At 42.5% G+C, this 21,834-nt stretch overlaps 1 protein-coding gene across 3 annotated transcripts; it reads right to left on the reverse strand.

Annotated features, from left to right (window-relative positions):
• Positions 1 to 66: 66 nt before the first annotated feature.
• On the reverse strand, positions 67 to 21,193 carry mta3 (metastasis associated 1 family, member 3). 3 transcript variants are annotated; one of them, XM_088439050.1, is made up of 19 exons: positions 20,953 to 21,193; positions 19,437 to 19,504; positions 17,450 to 17,543; positions 13,529 to 13,655; positions 13,346 to 13,409; positions 12,508 to 12,625; positions 12,286 to 12,388; positions 12,108 to 12,207; positions 11,540 to 11,728; positions 10,159 to 10,233; positions 9,441 to 9,499; positions 9,160 to 9,278; positions 8,245 to 8,402; positions 6,862 to 7,081; positions 6,053 to 6,145; positions 5,801 to 5,965; positions 5,704 to 5,735; positions 5,175 to 5,293; positions 67 to 1,883 (listed from the first exon to the last, which is right to left on the reverse strand). In XM_088439050.1, exons 1-19 carry the CDS (start codon positions 20,978 to 20,980, stop codon positions 1,709 to 1,711), a joined length of 2,106 nt encoding a protein of 701 aa, XP_088295176.1. In that variant the 5' UTR covers positions 20,981 to 21,193; the 3' UTR covers positions 67 to 1,708. The 3 variants fall into 3 exon arrangements, with proteins under 3 accessions (XP_088295176.1, XP_088295175.1, XP_088295177.1); XM_088439049.1 differs by having other exon boundaries at positions 12,286 to 12,391; XM_088439051.1 differs by lacking the exon at positions 20,953 to 21,193 and adding an exon at positions 20,701 to 20,817 and having other exon boundaries at positions 12,286 to 12,391.
• Between the last annotated feature and the right edge of the window lie 641 nt (positions 21,194 to 21,834).

Consider the following 21,834-nt stretch of genomic DNA (forward strand, 5'->3'; position numbering starts at 1 on the left):
CCAACTGCATTCAGTTACATGTCCCCCCCCCCCAAAAAAAAAAAAAAACACACACACACACCAAGATATGATGGACTTTTCTTTTATTATGACCACATTCCGCATTTTTAGAACACGTGACATACGTACAAGAAAACACAAACATTCCCGATGAAGAAATCAGGACCCTCGCGGTGGCCTGAAAGTCATGCCTGATTTTTTTTTTTTTTTCTAAACAAGATTGTAAATAATAAAAGATACAGGGCGAGGCTTAAGTTGTTGAAATGCAACGCAAAGGCAAAAAATGCCTTTAAAAATATCCTTCACGGACAAAAACAAAAAAGAGTGAATTTGTGATTTGAAAGTACACATTTGTTCAATTGTATTTGGTGGACACTTGCCTCTTCTATGTTAGCTAATGCTAATAATTTCACTGCTCATTTTATATTACATATTTAAATACAACGTGCCTGAGAATGGGATTTTAAATTTAAAGGGAAATTCAATTATTTCTTGCTTAAAGATTCTACTACTGCCGATTAAAACAAACCAAAAAAAAAAATCATCAAATTTAAACCTATTAGTTCATCCGCCCCTAAAATAAAAAAGGTACAAACCGACATCACGAGTCACAATCAACACAAAACGTTCATATGTCCGTTTATAAAAACTAAAAAGAAAAAAAAAATGTACATTTTGTCTCATCTGCCGTGTTGTTGCCATGACCACGCACATGCGCATACATGCTATGATGTAGTAAAATGTGATTAAATCGATTAAAAGATCATTTTTTTGAGGGCGGGAGCACATTTTAATTACTTTGTAATTACCTCAAATGATTTTTCTCTTTGTGAAGTTTAATGCGATTTAAAATTTGAAACCAATTAAACGGACACTGCTTCAGTGTCTTTTACATCGATTTTTGATTGTTTGTCTTTTTCTCGTTGTGTAAAAATGGACTTTCCACAAAGTGCTCCTCTCCTTTTGGTGCGTCCTAATTTTAGCAACATTGACTTTTTATGGAAAAGAAAAAAAAAACTCTAAAATTGACTCTTGAAAGGTTCCATCAACTGCAAATTTGAAATTAAATTGCATTTTCTTTCATGAAAATTTGACGGTGAAATCAATTAAATCTTTCAGCGCCAAGCGTTATCAGAAAAGGCAATTCCAGAGTGCCGGTATATTTAGCAATATTTTATTGTGTGCTATGTCTATGTAAACATGGGTGGTATCATACGAAAGATTGATTTCCATTCTTTACTTTGAATTGCATGTGGTTGTGTTATAAGTGTGGAAACGCTGCCATCCAATGGTCACATTTATCACTACAGTGCTCAATTGGATTCATATTAGATAAGCACTAGTCAAGGGTGTCAGCTACCCTCCGTAAAAAAACGACGATTTGACATTGCAACAATTTCATAAAATGAATGACTTGCAGCATTGTGAATTCATTGTTGATTTCCTATTAACGATTGGCCCGTTCCCATTTGTGCATTTAAAAAAAAAAAGGCGAACCTCATGAGTTGCAGCGGCAGGCCGTATGTTAGCCCCCGTGCCATATGTTGCCGCCCATTTAGCACACATGATTTTCCGACGTGTCCCTAACAAATTGGGTGTAAAGAGAGGAGGGGGAAGAAAAAAAAAAAGCACGGCACGTGTTTGTATCGCATGGCGGCTCGCGGCTTAACGTTAAGGAGGAGAAAAAGAAGGGCGAGAATGCGGCGCTTCAGTCGTGGATGACGATGGGGCCTCGCATCCTCAAGCTGGGGTGCGGGTGCGGGGGCCCCAGGACCAGGCCCTGCGGCGGGGGCGCCTGGGAGGCCCTCCGCAGGGTGATTTGCTCGCAGGGCTGCCGGCACGCGTGGCGAAGCTGCGAGCGAGACAGCAGCCGCCTCGCCCTCCTACAGGGGGCGCAGTACGCACATGACATGATTGTTTGTCGCGGTATGAACTCGCACGATCCCAAAGACGTATTTTTACGTATCTTTTGATCTCCTTTTATACATTTACGGAGAAAACTGTTTAGTGACCCACCCTTTGCACTAATATTTGAAAAATAAGTCTGAAAAAAATGATATACAGTACATCTGTATAGAAATAATAAATAATTCCAATAAATGTAAATAAAGAGATATAAATTAATTAAATAATTATGAAAAAAAAATGGCACCTTGGGATTGAATGTCAAGACCACTGGTGTCAAACTTTGGGCCCAGGGGCCAGATCTGGCCCACCACATCATTTGATGTGGCCCGCCAAATGCTGATTTGACTTTCGAGTTTCTGTGTAAAATACCAAATATTCAAACCGTCTTCAACTTTTCAAAAAAAGTGGGTTAAAGCAACTATTTTTGTTCCCAATTTTCACTGGCGTCCGATTTCAAAACTTGCTGAGAAAGAAACGCACTTAAAATGTATTTGACTTCACAGTCATTCCGGTGAAAAGCAGCTTTGACACCCATGGTCAAGACTCTGAAAAGACGTATAAATACGTTTATGGGATTGAATGATTCGATAAGGAAGGCCTGACCAATGATGATTTTTTTCAGTTCATGTAGCGTCAGTGTTTTTTTAGCCTACCACTTGAAATTTTTCGAGAAAAAAAAAAAACACAGGTACCTGGGATTGAATGATTAGCCTCCTTTGACTCTCAACTCAACCTAAAAATGAATTAAAACTGGACGATTTTTCCTCTGTGTTGTAAAACGAAAATAAATTGTTTTGTCTGTAATTCATATCTTAAGGTTATGTCAAAGGCAAACACCAACATTTTAGGATTTTTTTTTAAGTAATCGGTTAATAACTTCATTCAGTGCCAATGACGGCTATAGACGTCCGAAATCCATTTTTTATTGTTATTCATCGAGTGGATGAGTTAATCAAAATTGGCAATTTAAAAGTAATTACGCTCGTAAATCATGGTTCTGCTTTGGTTGCCAAATATGGTTCCAATTGCCGTATTTTTCGGATTATAAATCGCTCCGTATGATAAATCGCACCGGCCAAAAAATGAATAATTAAGAAGGAAAAAACATATATAAGACGCACTGGAGTATAAGTCGCATTTTTTGGGGAAATGGGGAAAGGACTAGAGTGCCCTCTAGTGGTTCAGGCCCAGAGCGCCCTCTTGCGGTTCAGTGGGAAAATAACATGTGAAATGCTATAATAATGTGTTAATAATTTCACACATAAATCGCACCAGAATATGAGTCGCACCCCCGGCCAAACTATGAAAAAAACTGCGACTTATAATCGGAAAAATACGGCACATATAAAAATAAGTTTAGGGGACTTTTGCGGAACTCTTTCAGGAGCAGCCGACAATAAGGTTGTCCAAACCGGTTCCGCTTGCGCAAAGTCAACGGGGAGTGCGATAAATTTGGACATTTTTCAACCTACTTCAAGAAAAGCGGCAAAAGTGACTATTTCTTTTTCATTTCCCTTTCACTCCCATCTCTCTGGGCTGTGCCTGGCGGCGTTGCTCACCACACTGAGAGACAATGAGAAAGAGGGAGAAAGAGATGGAGGAGAAAACCAAGACGTTGCTGTCGTTATCACAAGCATTAACACGTATTACTTCCTCGTAGGCGGCGTTCAAAAACGTCGTATTTTCCCCGGCGCGCACGTGCAAAGTGCTCCGGATCCACCAGAGCCCGGCGGCGCCCGCTAATGTGCTAATGACATTTCCACTCAGGACCCCGCGCCGCGTGGCTCCTCGCCGGCCCATCCGCACCAGTTAGCGGCGCTAATTTTAGCGGCGGCCGCGCTCCGAGAAGCAGCTGTGAGCGCCTGCTACCGTGACTCAATTAGGCCGCGTTCAAATGGAAGAACATCTCGCTCCCGCGCGATAAAGGACGTCCTGTTTACGCCCGACGAGAAAATCGCAAAAGCGTCTGGTGTTGTGTACGCGAGCGTATTTGGTCACTAAAGCCAAAGAAGCCCGTTTTGGATGAAACCGACTTGGGAAAAAAACGGAACCACTTTTGCTAACCGCTTTTGGTCACCAGAGAGAAAACGTAGTTGATAATCAGAAGAATCTAAGCGGATGACTAAAAGATCCGAGCCAATTTGGTAGTTTCATAGGAAAGTGACCAAATTGGTCGAGGAGCCATATTTGGTAAAATAAGGCTATCCGAACCATATATGAACCACAACCATATTTGAGAACCTGCACGGAACCGTAATGACCTAAGAGGAAGTTAATTTTGCAGAGGTTGAACCGCGGCTAGCTACGAGGAAACTGATTTCGCTAACTTAAGTGGAGTCGATTAGCTATCCCTAAGTGGAGCCATATTTGCCAACGTATTGCTGCCTATTTTGTAAGCAACCAACTTGGTAACAAAATGGAAGCGCTTTTGGTACCCCACAAGTCATTTTGGAACCAAATTTGGTCACTGAAGAGGAAACTTATTTGGTGATCTAAACGAAAGCACATTTGCTAAGCTAAAAGAAAGCAGAATTGGGAAGTTAATGGAGACAATTTGGTCACCTCAAAGGAACCAAATGGAAGCACTTTTTGGAACCTAAGAGGAATTTTGGAACCAGCTAAGAGGAGCCATGTTTGGTCACCTAAGCGAAGTCAATTTGTTAACTTGTGGAACCTTATTTGGTAACAATCTACAGTGAGGACACCAAATTTGGTGGCCTACGAGTAATTTTGGAACCAAATTTACTCAATCAAAAAGACAATTTGCCCACCTCAGGAAGCATATTTGTTGAAATATTTGAAGTAGAACCATATTCGAGATTCTACACGGAAGCAATTGCGCAATTTTGCAGTAGAAGTGGAACCATGAAAGCCGTGGAAGCAAATTTGGCAATTGAACCCAGGACAAAACAAACGGAACCAAAAAGCGGAGTAGCGTTTGGCAACCTAAGCGGACCCGGATTTGACAAGCATGACGCACTAAGCAGAACCATAGAAGGTACCTCAGCTGAACCTTTTGGGAACATCAACACGAGTTATGATCCGAGTGACGCGTTTGAGGTCTCTGTCGTTTCAGTGCTTTGTAATTGCTCGACTTTGTCACGTCTTTTCCCCTTAAACCCTCGGCGTTTTTGTCATTTGGATTCCATCTTTCAAATGAGGTTTCGAGTGAAAATCTGGCAGGGGGTTTGAACGCTACAGCTTTTGTGTGGGATGTACGTGGCAGGGAGCAGACGGCGGGAGGAGCTGGGTCACCTTTAGCTTACCTGGTCTCCCGGGTGACGAGGAAGAAGCTGTCGTCGGGGGCGTCGATCCAGTTGGGGCGCCTCTTTCGGATCATCACGCCTCCGCGCGTACTCCCGCCGCCGCCGCTGCGCCCGTTGTGCTGTCAAAAACATCAGTCGCTACGATTATACGATAATTACCCTTGCCGTCATGATAATCGTTCAAATTGCTCAGCGGTAGGTAATCGTACTTGGCAATTTAGCCAGAACTAAATTTGGGAATATGGGTGGCGCCGTAATTAGGCAATCTAAACCAAACCTGAGAAGAACCGCATTTGGAAAGCTGGCCTCGGAGCAACCGTACCAGTTACATACATAAATGTATCTAACAATAGAAAAAAAATATGCAGCGTGTACATATATTTCCAAGGATGCCTCGTGTGCTTCGTGTTCCAATTAGTTTGCTCTTAATTAGAAAAGTACCGTTCCTGTCATGGGATTAAAAACCCGTTCAACTCCCAAGTCTTGTATCAATAAAGTTTTCTTTTCTGTATGTGTTTTTCTCACTTACCAGTAGGGCGCCACCTGCGGTTCCGGGGTTCTCTGCAAAACAAAAACAGCAGTTAAAGACCTGCAAGGCACACTTTTCAGAGATGGAAACTCCCTACCCGAGCGCCTGTCCTGCTCGGCTCCTCTGCTGTGGTGGTGAAAACTGCGCTTTCCCAGCATGCCGTGGGGCCCGTGCGGCAGCGAGGACAGCAGCCGTCGCGGCGGCGGCGTCTGCAAGCCGGCCGTGCGGTGCGAGCGCGGCGCCTGGGACGCCGGACGGGACTCTGCCGCGGCAAGCGAACAACGCGATGTCGGCTTGTCGGTCGTCGCGGCAACGGGTCAATCAATCCGTTCGAGCGGGCCGGACTTACCCAGGAACTGCACCACGCTGGTAAGAGTGCTGCGCTGCGCCGCTCGGATTTTGGGGAGGCGGGTCCCGTGACCTTCGGACACCCTCGAGACATCTACGCACATACACACGCCATTTGCATATCAGCGGAAGCTGGCAAGTCAAAGCAAAACGGATGATGATGATGATGTCACTTACACTCGACACAGACATGAGGGCGTGGTGATGGCGCAACGATCCATGCGGCGGAGTGGGAAGAGGGGGTGTCTTTGTGGCGACCAATCAATCAGTCGATGGACAAGTAACACACACGTGGACACACGAAAGCACACAAGGACTCGGAGGAGATGCTTTCAATGTCGAACTTTATTTTGGACGTCCGCGACGCCGGGGAGGAGGAGGTAGATGGCGATGGAGGGGGTGAGCAGAGTCCATTGATTGATTGACGGGAATGGAGTGATGAGGTCATGGCCCGAGCGTTGCGCTCCGGTGACAACAATAGTTTCTCTTTGTGAAAAAACGGAAAAAGAAAAAAAAAAAAAGGTGAAAATCTGATGGTGCGCAACTCTTCCAAAAAAGAAAAAAAAAAACCTCCAAAAAAGAAAAGATGATTGAAACTCACGAGTGATGAAGGCAGGAAGTCTTTATTGGAAATGTGAGTGGGTTGGGGAGGGGGGGGAGAGCGAAGGCAGAATACAAAAACAAAGCCAAAAATGATAACAATAAAAAAAAAATAAAAGGGAAGAGACAGACGTAAGGGGGAGCTGATGGTGACGAGAGGGGTGAGAATGTGTGTGTGTCCACATTAGGAGGTATTGAAGGCGCTCTTACACTCTGCCTTTATGGCGCCGCAGTTAATGGGGACAAAGGGGCGGCGCGCGGCGCGGCGCAGCCTGATGACGTCGCGGCACATGTGTCGCGCCAGCTTGGTGAGGCGGGTGGCCTGCAGCAGGAAGGCCTGCTTGGTCTTCATGGACGACTTGGGGCTGCCGCTGTTGCGCATGGGAATGTGGTTGGACTGGCGCGGGGCGTGACTCCGCGACCGGGGCTCCTGGGGATGACCGCAGAGAAGCCGTGAGAAGCGGCAAAATCGTGATAAGGGCAAAGAAGAAGAATGCAAGGTCATAAATCAGTGCTTCTCAAACGGGGGGGACGTGAGAACAAAGTCTCTGGGTGTCCGCAAATCTAACCTCGCGCTTTTCATGGCCAAGATAGGAACAAGATTCTTTTCAAATTAAGAGCTAATTGGTGGGAACATGAACAAAGTTGCTGCTTAACTGTATTACAGTGACTCCTTTGCAAAACTTATGGCTCTTTTTTTTTTTTTTTTTACATTTTAGTGTCATTATTGTCACAATTTCCTGGCAGGGGAGCCGGAAAATAAAACAGATGGTTCCACTAGTTATTAAATTTGCTTGATACTTTAGCAAATAGCAAATAAGTTGCCAGATGTGTTTTAATATAGGTTGGCAAAAGTGATTTCCTCAAACATAATCTCACTTAGAAACAAAACAAACGTGGTTCTGCTCAGTGACCCATTCTGAAGATAGATCACATAACATTCTGGAGAGCAGCGGTGTCCAACATAGGGTCCGCGCGGCGTTTCTGGCCCGTGAACGGGTTTAATCCGGCCAGCGAGAAGATTTTACAACGTATAAAAACAAGCAGATTTTTTCCCATAAAATGTTTTACGATTAAAACATTCTCAAGTTGTGGCAACTCTATTCGAACCATATTAAAAAACAAGAAACAAAAGCGAGGGTGCTCAATTTGTCAATTGCGGTTGACCAGTTGACCACTGAAACAGTGTTGGTAAACTATATGAGGAAAAAAAACACACTTAGCGTGCAACAAATATATTAACTTACAGATATGAAGACAAGAAAATATGAAGAGTTTAGGAAGGAGAGATCTATTCTGTTTTGCTACAGTTTTTCCATTGTTGCCAAACTGCTGGTGCGTCTCATAACACGGCGACATAGAAAATGCTAGAAATTACGGGTGCGTCTTATGTTTGGACAATTGCATTAACTCGACATATCTTCCCTGGTGCTATCTCTCGCAGCTTTGGAAAACGCGCTGTGCCCAATGTATGAACGCGCGAGCGCTTTGCGGCTCGCTGAATTATTAATGTTGACGCCCGCCGCAATAAATCACATACCGTCGCTCCAACATGCAGAAACCCGCCCTCTACAATAAGCGAAAGGGACTCACGTTGGCGGCCGGGCTGGGGGACGACCTCTCCTCGGGCGCTTCGGCCCGGCTGGGCATCTTCAGGCCGCCGTACTTCTTCCAGTACATCCAGCAGGACACGCACAGGCGGCACTGCATGTTGGGGGGCCCCCACGAGTACCACTGGGCCGACTGCATGGCTGCGGGAACACGCGCGTTAGTCCCGGCTTAGCGCGGCAAAAAGACCTCTATTGATCCCCGGCCAAGTCCCAGAAGGACCTCATCTACTCGCCGGTGCCCGATTGATCTCGCCCAACGACCACCGCAAGCTGGAAGAACTCCATTGTAATAATGACAAATCAATAAACGAGTAGATTTCCATTCTTGCTTCATTTTCTACTGCGCTTGGTGTCGACAAATGTGTTGATACAAGCCTGCTAATCAAAGAAATCTATGAGAGGGATTGGGGGAAACCTCCATCTAATGAAGACATATTGGGACACTTGCACGCGCCGAAATTTGTTGGAATGACTGACGTGTGATCTGACTAGGGGCGAAACGAGTCCTTTGGTAATTCAAGCGCCTTGGTTTACAAAAATAAAAATAAAAAATAAAAAATGAAGGCATTTTCTGGAGACCGAAAGTGGAAACCCCCCGTCCTCGAGGGCCGCAATCCTGCATGTTTGAGTCTTCTCTCTCAAAAACATCTGAATCAAATAATTATGATCATTTCAGAGCTTGCTGTTGAGCTATTGTAAAGGCCTTACTCTATTTGGCAAAAAAAAAAAAATGCATGGATAGAATCGAAATCATAGTTGATGTTTGGATTAAACAACATCCAAACAGTAGTGCTGCTTGCAATGATTGACATGTCCATAAACTAATGAGATAGATCAGTGTCCCATTATTTTTTATCCACACCCTATAGAGTTCGGTTTCTGTTTCACGCAAACTTACTGTAACAGCTCTCGCAGGCTCGGCCCCCGCCAGCCGCGTGGAAGGCTCCGGGCCCCGCGCCGTTCACGGCCGCCATCTTGCCGTTTGTCAGAGAAATCTGGTTGGGGTTGGGTTTATTACTGCAAAGGGGGGAAAAAAAAGAAGGGGGGTTAGACTTGGGCAGTTCATTCAATCAAAAAGGCTTCAATTATGCACGAGTGTTTCCGTCTGGCGGCGACGACGGGAACACTAATGATCCCGTCACCGTTGCGGCGGGGACGAAGGGGGGAGGGGGCACTTACTATGTGGGAATATAAACTTGCTTCAGCTTGCTCTCGGCCTCGGCCGCCTTCAGCCGCTTCTGCAAACACGCGAGCGCGCGGGACGGTGAGAAGACATTATAAGAACAGTGATGAAGCGACGACGTGTGGTTGCAATTAATGTTTGGGGATTTCAGGCCTTGATGTATGTGTTTAATTACAGCAAAGGCAAAAACAAAAAACGCTTGGGCTTGTTTGCAAGCTAAGCCTACAAATAAGCGTTACCAAATACGCAATCTCTACCGTTTTTAAGTTAAACATAACCATTTGTAACTTGCACAGGACAGTATTTTGGGACCAAATAAGTAGTTAATTTTTGGGCAAGGTAAATAAAAAGAACCAAACAAGATTTGATAGCCAAAGAAAAAAGAATACTCCCAACAAAATCAAAACTGTTAACCTATGCACAACCACATTTGGTGACCAGCTATTTGCTAAGCTAAGCAAAACAGGTAACCTAAGTATACTTTGCAAAACTAACTGGAACCGCATTTGTTAATCTAACATTCAGTTAATGTAATCCTCAATTTTGCATTATCCAAAGCAAAAATGCTAACCTACAGTAAGTGGGATTTTTATGATCATGATTGTTATGATTATTTTCTCATGTGATAGCTACCTTGTGAGTTTTTGTATACTGATACAAGTCCTCCCTTTAGTGATAAAACGGTTGGGGACGCCCGATATTGGGGTGTCTCACCTGTTGCACGTATCTGTCGGTGGTCTTCCACATGTAGTAGTACTCTATGATGCTGGTCAGAGACTTCCAGGGAAGCTTGAGATGAGGAACAAGCAAGAATTGGGGGAGGGTTGCAGGAGAGCAGACAGGGAGCAAATTAATGATATTAATTTCTCATGTTCTCGCCATCTGGGCGTCCCTTCATGTATATTCATCAGCTGCGTCGTGACCACGGAGGGCTGAGAGCTACGGGTTTTTCATCCCAAGCGCAAGGGGGTGGTGCATGTCGGACACACGCGGTATTCGCGGACAGCTGGCGCCAGCACGGAAAATGGCGTAGAAGCTGTAACGGGCGTGATAACTGAATGAAACGGCTGACAGATTTTAAGCTTGAATGGAGGATACGCCTGATAAAAATAGCCTACCGGTTTCTCTACCGGTTTTTCCACGCTGTACCCATTGCATTTTTTTATACAAAACTCAAAAGCCAACATAATAAAAAGTCACTACTTCTTTATTCAGCTTTTTAATTTCGCCAAAAAAGGGCACTTTATGTTCCAATTATTTGCTCTCATTTTGAAAAGGAAACAGTGTTCCTACTATGGCCTTGAAAACTATTACCGTAGTTTCCGCACTATAAGGCGCACCCTCAAATTAATGACATATGTTAAAATGTTTTCCATATATGAGGCGCACCCCCAATTAATGACACATTTTCAAACTTTTTCAATCACAATATAGTAATACTCAAAATAATAACAATAATAAGTCCAATAATAACTCAAAACTCTCATGAGCATAATAACTCAACGCCAATATGAGCAACCTTGTTCAACTGTAAACACACAAAAGAAACAGGTAAAGCTTACTTACTCACTTCATTCCCCGTCTATGAATCCCAATCCCACCAACATTGATCCATATATAAGGCGCACCTGATTATAAGGCGCGCCATCAGCTTTAAAAAAAAAAAAAAATTAAGGCTTTTAGGTGCGCCTTATAGAGCGGAAAATACGGTACATTAGTCGCAGATACCTACAGAAACCCTGTTAAAATCTTACATACCCACATTTGAAAAACACAATTAAGATAAACAAGCGAATGAATAAAGAGTAAATGTGCAAATATATTTTGACAACCAAATTTGAAAATTTAAATGAATTGTTCCAATTACGAAGGGTCCACCACTAATAGAGCGCAACACATTTGAGGGGTTCGATACCCACAACGAAGTTAAGAAGCAGTGTTTTAGATCTGATTCTAGAGAGGCGCGCAACAAGATTACACAGAGATTGGCCGTCTCATCAAGTGCTCTTGTCCCCACATCCACCTCGTTCCCTGAACCGTTAGGACGCCGATTAAAGCCGGCGTAGCAAAACATCGGGGGCTCAGAGACACTTACGAAGTCTTGTCGGATGTCGTTGAAGTCCTTGCCGTACTTCTCCAGCGCCTCCTCGAACATGGCCGCTTCCGAGGCGCTCCACTCCTCCATCTCATCGCGGCAGAGCACGGGGCCGCCCGCCGGCACCAGCACGCTCAGCGCGCTCGACAGGTCGTAGTTATGCGCGTGCAGCGTGTCCATCGCGTGGAACTGCCGGGAAAGTAACAACAGTGTTTTAGAAACACCATTCGTGTCTGGTTTGTTAAACATTCAAACTACATTTTTAGTTGTATCTCGGCGTATTCTCAATGCTTTGCAAAGTAGTCACTAAAACAATTTAGCGAAAAGTTGCATTGTGTTCTAATACATTTGCTCTCAATTTGAAAAGAAATTGCGCTGCTCCTGTCGCAGCTTTAAAAAAGCCTTGAATTGTTTTTGCTGTTACATGTAGGAAGTCCAATACTATAGTGCTTCCACGTACCCCCGTTTGAGAACCACTGACACACAGTATTCGAAACCAAGTTTACGATCCTAAGGGAAAGACGTGACGTAAAGGGAACCGTAGCGACGTATATCGTATGGGACTCACTAGTGTGATGTCACGTGACGCCGCCGCCGCGCTCATGTGTAAACTTGGCTGCCGGACCGAACTGCTGCAGTCGAGCGCCCGGGCAAAGGTGCCCACCGCCCTGCAAAAAGCAAAGCCATTTGATATAATATATATATATATATTGAAAAATACTCTAGGTACCAAGTTCACATCTTACCGCGCCACCACTAGAAACTGGTCAATCTGTTTGTTGGTCAGCGGACACTCCGGGTCCCAGAGTTTCTCCTCCAGTTTGGCCTGGTCCCTCTCGTCGGCTTGACCTGCTGCACACACCGAGAGATGTTTTCCCTTTTCAAATCTCAATTGACGGAATTTTAATTGCTTTTTGCTTTGAAGATTTGCTCCAAATTGTAAATAAAAAAAAAAAACAAGTGCCGACCCTCCGGAAGCATTTCAGGCACGTCGGCCTGGAAGCGTGGTCCCACTCGGATCTCGCCTTTGTCGGCCAGCAGGGTCTTTTGCGTGGGGTCGTAAACCAGAGAGTAGAAGAAGGTGTCCTATTGGGAAGGAGAAGACACATATAAATGTAATTGGAGTGCTTTCAAAGAATGTTCCGATATGAATGCCAAATGGTCCACTTCTACAACGGAGCTCAGAAGACTGTGTGGCGAGATAATAGTTTTTGGCGGGTCCAGAAAACTCAAATGCATACATTTCACAAATGAGACAAAATCTAGCAATAAGTCGCTTCATGTTTCAATTAATTTGCTCTTAATTTGGAAAGGGAACTATATTGCTCAGGGCATAAAAAGCAAGAAATTAGATTTGCTGATAACTGCAAAAACTCTGCTCAAATCTCAGGTTCCCTGCACATATTCCCCCATTTGATAACTGTTTCTTTCGAGAAGCAATAGATAATTCCAAGGCAGGAGGAAGCAGGCTCTGCTAGAGAGGTTAGTTTGGGGTGGCGTGCACACTCTCCTTTGGTGATTGCTGATTGGGTGAAGGGTCTTTGAACCAAGGTTCTTGGAATGCCCCCTTAGTAAAAAGGATTATATAAATGTTCTCATATTTAGACTTAACCCAGAATGTAAACTTCCTCTTACATTGCCTTATTCCCTAACATCTGGATTTTTGCCTGTTTTAGTGCCAACCCCAAGGTACTTTCGCTTATAGGCTGTGATTTTCTCGGACTTTTAGACGAAAGACAGGACGCGGGCCATCTACATACAGTAAGAACGAGAAGATTCTATGACAGCATTCCAAAGTCCACTCACCTCCTTGTCAAGGTACGAAAGAACCGCTTCGGTTTCATTCAATAACGCCACGCTGCACTTTCCCCTAAAAAGAGACACAAGGCAGGAGCATTTGAAACAGGAAGTGAGCGTAGACAGTTCCTGTCTACGACGTTAGCAGCCGGGGGTATTCAAGGCTGCGCGATTACCCGCACGTGCGCGTACCTGATGTGCGTGGCGGGTAAACTCTCGTACTGCCGCGAGAGGAAGAGTTCTCTGTGACGAAGCTGGTGCTTCTGTTTGTCTGTGAGCTCCGTCTCTGTGGGGTTCTCCTTCTCCTCCTCCAGTTCCTCTGTGGAGGCACAAACACAAGAGGGTGAATGGAGACAAACAACAGAAGACTTCGAGGTACAAGATGGGACTCATTTTTAAAATAGCTTCACAGTTCTGTCACGCCAAGGTTGTTGTTGCCATGGCGACTCTCAATCATCTTCTGGAGTTGCCGATGATCTTTGTGGCCCATCACGCTAGAGTAGCTCTTGTCAAAACACAACATTGTTTTTCCCATCTTCTGAAGGATCAATGTTGTGTTTAAACTCAACACATAGCTGGAAAGAAGGTGACCCGGTAATTTTTCTTCTTTAGTGCTAGGGTCGCAAGCCCAACTGAAACTGACTAAATAAAAAAGCAGCCATTTTTCTGTTATTGTTCTGAAGAATGGCAGCGATACAGAATGGGGGTACCAAGCCGACATGGCCATTTTGCACCTTTGAAGGCAGCATCCCAAGTGCTATTACGTGGACAGAAAATATTTGCATTTTCTGCCTATTTTACCATTGCTTTTTATTGAAAACAGTCCCAATACTGAACGGGGGTAGACATCGGCGATCTGGCAATTTTTCCAGCATTGTAGGTTGAATCAGTGTCCGTTTTGAATTGACAGTTCCCACGTCAAGTAAAATTGTCCTCCAGTTGTGGATGTATAAAGTTTCTTTTCTGCTGCTAGCGTTTTGCCATATTTCATGCCAAAATTTAATCTGGCAGGAAGGTGTCCAAAAAGTAAGCCGATACTGTTTTTTCATAGTACAGTATCCAAAAGTGCTAATTATCTTTTCTGCTCTTTTTCATTTTGTTAATATAAATGATACAAATACGTGGCGGTTTTTCACATTTGGAGGTAGAATCAAAAGGCATTCTTAAAAAGAACGTAAAAGCGGACATTTTCCAACACCGGTAGGAATTCTGTAAATACCAAGTGCAATTCTTTTGAGATATCATCAGAAGACGCAGGGTGCCACCTGTGCGCAAGGAAATGCCATTATGCAGGGACAGGCCAGCACTCACATCTCCCACCCCGTTGGGTTTTGTTCAACACGTAATTTATACACCGAGCCAGATGTTAACGTCCTACTATCTGTGTGGAATCGCTAAGTGACAGTGAAGGCAGTAGTAATAATGCGCCTTTGGTGGCTGGCGTCTGGTTAAAAGGCAAATGCAGCATGTGGCAGTATTTGACAAAATCCTTCCATAATCAGAGATGCTTTTATAGAAAAACAACATTTTGTCCACTTGTCAAATCAACCCTGGAGCGAAGTGAGTGGCTTCACCGGGAGGAGCAGCAGGGCGGCATCTGCTGGTTTTAAAAATCCATTAGCGGCGTAGCCCGCAACATCACAAAATGGGCGAAAAGGCCCCTTTGTGTGCATACTGTCACTCCCTCTTTCACTGTTGCGTTAGCTTCCTTCGCATCATGTACTGTGAAATCGTGAAAAAAAAAAGACACTAATGTTTTGAATGTGTGAGCACCGCCATTGTGACAGGCTTGATAGAAGTCATGTCGTCGCTGCCTTCTACATAAATCATCCGAGACAAGAGCGAGTCATGTTTAGTCATAACCTTGCTCGTGCGCAGCTGTCATCAAAATGGCAACACTGGAGGAGATTCTTTGCCTTTCAAAGCAGCAACAAAAGTGCGCTCAATACTTGCAGACTTCAAAAACAACAACCTGTCAATGTTGTTGTCCTCATGGGCACCTCAGTACCTCAACTTTCTTAAGAACACTGGTTGTCAAATGCAGGTACATGAAGGCACTTCAGGAGCTATGTGAGATTTTAACACTTTCTGCAGATATTAGAAAATCTAATCTAATGCTTTTTAATGACCTAACAGCAACTGTTTGTTTTCTTTTTAAATTAAGAGCAAATTAACTCGAACATGAAACAACTTGTGACCTGTGTTATAGTGACTCCTATGCGAAACGTTGCATGCCTTTTAAGATATTATAAAGATGTCGATTGTTTTTATGGACAAAACCTTCTAGCAGATGAGCTAGAAATAAAACAAATTGAGATGCCATTGTAAATTTAAGTTGAACGAATCAGACACGGATGACGCAGGAGTCTGTCAACTGGTTAGGAATAGGGAGTAACTAACCCAAATAGATTCAACTGTAAAACGTTTAAAAACTGTCTTTGAATAAAATATTTTCTCCTTACAAGGAATCTTATTTTAGGCCATAAAAAAACGCATTCCTGTTTTACAGCTGAGGGCAGTACAGTGTGGTCCTCATTTTACAGCCCTGCTGACAAGGCACACTCAGTTACCGCTGTACTTACTGTCTTTCATTTGATTTGTTTAATATTTATCTTGTAGAAACGACTGTAATTATGACTTCAAGACAACTGCATACGTGTAAATTAGTGACCCGTCCAGACTTGCATACTACTTCAGGTTCCGCCACTGCCAGAGGGACGCAACTCGCAAACCAAGGAGCCAGCACAGAAGCAGCGCAAAACCACTTGATCACACAAACACACAAAATCTCAAGAAACAAGTCAGCCAATGAGAGTCTCCAGCTGGCTGCTGTTGGCCCAGAATAGCGGCTGGCTGTTAAGCGGCCGACCGTTAGCCGGCCGGCGCGATAAATGCCTCCGGGCATCAGTTGTGGCCGTGCAGCTCGTGTATCAATGTGTTTGTTATGTGTTGATCTTGTTAGCGTTTGTTCAATAAAGCGCTTGAAGTGCAATGGCCCCTTGACCATCCGTAGAAGGATTACAATTTGTAGGAACTACCTGTGATAAAATGCAAATTAGCTAACAATGTTTACTGTATGAAACAAAAAGTGTAGTTGTGTACGGCGGTTCTGCATTGCAGTTAATAAATTAGTGCTGTAAAGAGGTTTAAAAAGTTGAGCGATTCATGAATTAAGACTGTCATAGCTAATCTTTTTTAATCTAACCTAGAAATATCTGGAAAAAAAAAAAAAAAAAAACTCAACCATGGTTTGCTGTGGGTGCAGCCGCAGCTGAATGTTTTGCATTGATGTGGGAGGCTAAACTTGAGCTGCCTCTCCTGCTTACGAAAAAATGTAAATCACTAACTTAATCAGAATTGCCGTTGAGCTTTTTTTAAGGTTAAATTGAATTTTCAACGGACCAAAAACTCTCAAATGCTATTCCATTTTCATGTCTTCCTTCTGCACTCCCACCCACACTAGGAGCATATCAGGTTAAGAGTTTAAAAATGGGACAAGAGGATTAAATAGAGATTTAACTCTGATCATTTACCAATACTAAAATAAATGGCACTTTTTTTAAAAAACAAAAACAAAACAAAAAAAAACAGTGATACATAATTATAGAGGTATAATGATTCTTTGACAATTAATCAATAATCAAATTCATTGCCAAGTACTTTTGAGAATCGATCAATTGATTAAAGACCTAAAATTGTCAAGATCCTTTTTATTTGGACTATTTTATGTTAAATCAAGGCAAGATATTTCCACAACTGCATTTTTTTTTGCATCAAACTAGCTAAATGACAAGAGTAATTGCTCATTCAAGTAAAGGTAAGTTGCAGTCCTACTAAATTCTTAAAAACCAGCGATAGAGCATTCAAAATGCGAGTCTATTCTAATCTTAGTGCCCTGGTTGCCCTATTACTGTTTTTATTGCCTACTTTATTATTCGCTCTATTTCGTGGAATGTAAGTCTGCTGAATGTAAGTATGCATATGACAACAAAACTCTTGAATCTTGAAACATGAGTGATTTGTTTGATCACCAGATTGTGCACCAAATTTTAGGTCTAATCATTTCATGAAAACACTGTGCAATAATTAGACCGCCAGCGTGACGCCACTTACTTGCATGTTTGTCTGCCAACTGAATGAGGCTGTGCGATATATCCCTCCTCCTGTAGAAGCACACCACCTTGGCCTCCACGTTGCCGCTGGCCGTCTGAGGAAGACACACGGGCGGAGCGAGGTGAAAAAAAAAAGGTGACAAACTACCCCTCCCCCTTTCCCCTGAATGGAGCCGTCATATTCCGACAAGCTCAGTAATTTCCCCGGAGAACCGCTCGCCTTTGTGTCCACGTCAAAGCGGTGATGACAAGCTGACCGGGAGCGGTAATGGCGGCCATTTCACCACGACTGATTGATAGATTGTCTGGCTGTGTAATTAGGCCGACGGCATTGAAGAACTTTGTTGCTATTAATGGAACAAAACGGATGATCGCTGATGAAAGTTTGCGTGAACTGTACTGATTTTCGCCGTATAACTTGTTAGCGGTGAGGTACCAAAAAAAGGCTGAAAAGTTCAAAGCTTAAGCATCAATGAATTTGACAAAGTCCCAAAGTGTTCATACGATCCAGCTTTCCAAGCTTTCACTTGTTTGTAGCCAAGGACAGAAAGAATTAGAAAAGTTGGATTGAAGAGGCCAATTTCATTTTGGACATATTTCCTTTCTGCGTAACACACATTCAATATGTCTTGAGTTTACACTGACAGTACAAATAAATAAATAAATGGGCTTGAATGCACAGAGGCCCAAATCACAAGGAAATAACTTTACCACTGTGTTAAGTGTCAACACTTGAGTGGTGATGACGCAGGGGAAAACAATAACACATAAATAATACTAATATTAAAGGTTAGCATTCATAGCTTGTGGAAAAAAAATTCTGCACCGAGTTGGCCAAGTAAACAGCAACGTTTCATTTATTAACGACAACGTTTTGCTGTAGAAATGCTTAGGTGGCCAAAATGTGTGTGAGGGAGCACACAGAGTTTAATCAAAAATTAAATCGCCAATGTGCCAAATGTAATTTATATGTACATATTCAACTGTGGAAAGCACTTAAATATCACGTGATGGCCCCTTTAAATGCCGCAATTAAGTTAACCACTTTTGTAAACTCTTGTTCAAAGTTTCAATTTCAATTTAATTTTCAAATAGTCCGTTTTAAAAAGACAAATTCATTGAACTAATTTGATTTATTGCCCAGCCATATTTGCAACTAAAACAAAACAAAGTGAAATTAATATTCCAGTAGATTTAAAATTTTGGAACACCTAATTTTTACTGTAAATAAACTAGGCAGCTATTTATTAGCTACTAGTTCCTTTAGTTTAGATTGACCATTTTAAGACATGGTGATAACGCTAGGATCTCCCTGAATTTCTTGGTTGAAGTTTAAAACAAAGATGTGCATTGACAGGATTTAAATATCTTTTATCAGCCTCCTTGACCATTAGTTGCAAAAAAATAAATAAATAAATAAATATATATATATATATATATATATATATATATATATATATATATATATATATATATATATATATATATATATATATATATCTCTAAATGAAACACATTTTTGCCACAATCACAATCTTTGGAATGACTTGATTATCGGTACTCGTTTCAACGACTACGTGCGACCAATAGTTATTGGCGCATCCCTACTTACAGAGACCACCGAAAAGCTACAAGCATCATAAACCATGGTTAGAAAGCCACACTGCTCCTGCAGTTTTTTTTCTAACCAAAATGACATTACGCTCATCATAACATCCATTAAGACCAATTGAAGTCTTTTTTTTTTTCTCCCTTGCCTCAACACCACTCAGTGGCTATTTGATGCATGGATGCCACAGCACTACTTGGTCATTACGTCACCGCCTTCGTGTTTTAGAGTTCCATCGCTCTTAAAGTTCCATTCTGACCCGCTTAGCTCGCAAAATGTAAACGCAGGGTGTCAATGGCAAAGAATGCTGAGCATTCCCCTCGGGCACAAAAGGACACATGAAAAATCAAAGAAATAAAGAAGTGAGACATTTCAATACCTTGTTGAGCTCTTCTATTCGCCGGATCAGATAAGGGTTACTGGAGGAGTTCTCGAAAAAGACGTAATCTGCAAGGGCAGAACAGAAAAGCTGCGTAAGACGAGGAAACCGATGTTCGCCAAAAGTCAATTAAATCTACAGCATTTTCCTATAAGGTACACCTAAAAGCCTTCAATTTTCTCCAAAGCTGACGAAGCATCTTATAATTCACCGTGTCTTATACGGTGCATAAAATGTGAGTTTTTATTTTTGTGGGACGAAAAAATAAAATAATTTAAACGCCACCCTCATTTTATGTAATGAATTCAGCAACTTTTTAAATCAACAAAGCAATATATTTTCAAGTTTTTGGGTGCAATTTGATTAAAATAATACATTTAATATTTAACTGAATCATGGTTATATTCTTTTAATTTTTTTTATTCATCTTGGCATTAATTTTAGTCTTTGCATGTATTCATGCAACTTTAATTCATGCAACAGTAAAAGGCCACCTACAAAAGTTGGCATCGCCTGTTCTAGAGGTTTAAAGCCTGCACTTTATTAGTGCTATAATGGTAAGATGTCAACTACTGCAACAATCTTAATTTATTTAACGCATTGCAGAAGATTTTACTTGTCACTTTAACATGTCCTTCAAGTGTGCACAAATGTCATCCTTTGCAAATGAGACATTCGTCTAAGTAGTGAGTCTAGTTATTTTCTTGGTGAGAACACTGAGGGTTGTAGGTTTTGGAAATTGAATTCATGCTGAAATGGCGACGTGAGAAAAGGTGATCATCGAGGCCTGACGCCATGAAGTGAGACAATCGCTTGATGATGAATTCCGGTGGGCATGCTAACGATTAGCCGAGGAGGCTAAGCCAATTTGGGCGAATTAATTGCACCGGCAGTCGGGAAGACAAGTGTGGATGTGGGTGCCTGCACGGCAAAGCGGTGGAGCGAACCGGGACGCCGGGGTCCCATTGTGCAAATTCGGAAACGGTGCACCCCCAAAAAATGAATAAATAAATAATTTAAAAAATAGCGACGTCCTCTGAGGTGCTAACGTTAGCTAAATAAGGACTCGGCACTAAATGGCTGCGTGCCAATGGAGGCAAATACAAAGGCAGTCTCTCACACACGTCCCTGCTAGCAATTCCAAAATACGATTTAGCACAAATTTAAAAGATTAGGGTGGTTAGCGCGACCGCGTGTTAACGTTTTGAAGCAAACGAGCAACGGCAAGTTAGCACTCCCCCAAAAAATCCATAAAAATGTTTACATTGCATACTAAGTTAGCTTGCGGCTAACGATGGCCAACGCGAGGCCTGACCCATTTTGGAGCCCAAATATTTAGAATTCTCTTCCTGTCTGCATCACGTCGACTCCGGGGTGGGCAAAAAGCTCACAACCGACCGTCGGACGCGAGGCGAGCCGGGTATCGGCACTACGATGGTCACGATCGGCTTAAAAAAAAAAGAGAGGAAAAACCTGTATTTTGGTTACAGGAGAAGAACCACATTGACGTACATACCTCCGACCCGGTACATGTTGGCCGCCATTTCTGCCCTCCCGGAGTGTTCGCGTAAAATATCCACTAAGAAAACATGAGAATAAATTAATAAAACTATGTATTTATAAGAAGAGATCCAGGTTGTGCACCCGATCGGGAGGGGGGGAGATTAAATTCCGTGTGTGTTGTTTCTTGTTTTGTTTTTTGTTTTGTCAATGGAACACCCCCCCCGGCCTGGTGTTCACACAGTAGTCCTCACAATACAGTTGCAAGCCGAAAAAAAACACACACTGATGACGTCATGTGGCGCGCACGCGCACTAACACGCGTACGCACGCACGCAGCACGCAGTACTTTACTGTACAGTTATCAGTCGCTGACTGTAGTTGTGAAAACTACCTAAAAACAATATCGAGGAAAATAAATTTACACAAAAAACATTTAACAAATAAAATAAATAATCACGGAACTAGTTTTCGACTTCACAAATATAATAACAACAAAGAATGAAATTGTATCAGTAATCGAAGTAATATGGTAAAAATATTTTGTTACTATGGACTACTTGAGCTTTTTTTTTATGTTTTTTACTTCAACTATTGTGCAGTATTTATCCAATCCTTTGGTCTTTACATGAAGTGCATTTCACATCAAAGGCAATGCAATGAAAAAAGTCACTAGGGAGCTAAAATTTCATCCCTTGGTTAAAATGCTGCAATGGTGATGTGGGAATGAATAATTCAAAAATAGGTCAAAATAATGTACAAGGATTAATTAACAACATCTACATTTGCAGAGGTGGAAAAATGTACTCTTACTACACTGGTACTATTTTTTTTGGGGGGGGGGTGCATTAATAAAAGCACAAATAATGCTTCAAATCCATTATTTAGGTTAAAAAAA

This window comes from Hippichthys cyanospilos, chromosome 17, assembly GCF_059441005.1.
Source record: "Hippichthys cyanospilos isolate Australia breed blue-spotted pipefish chromosome 17, RoL_Hcya_1.0, whole genome shotgun sequence".
NCBI lineage: Eukaryota > Metazoa > Chordata > Actinopteri > Syngnathiformes > Syngnathidae > Hippichthys > Hippichthys cyanospilos.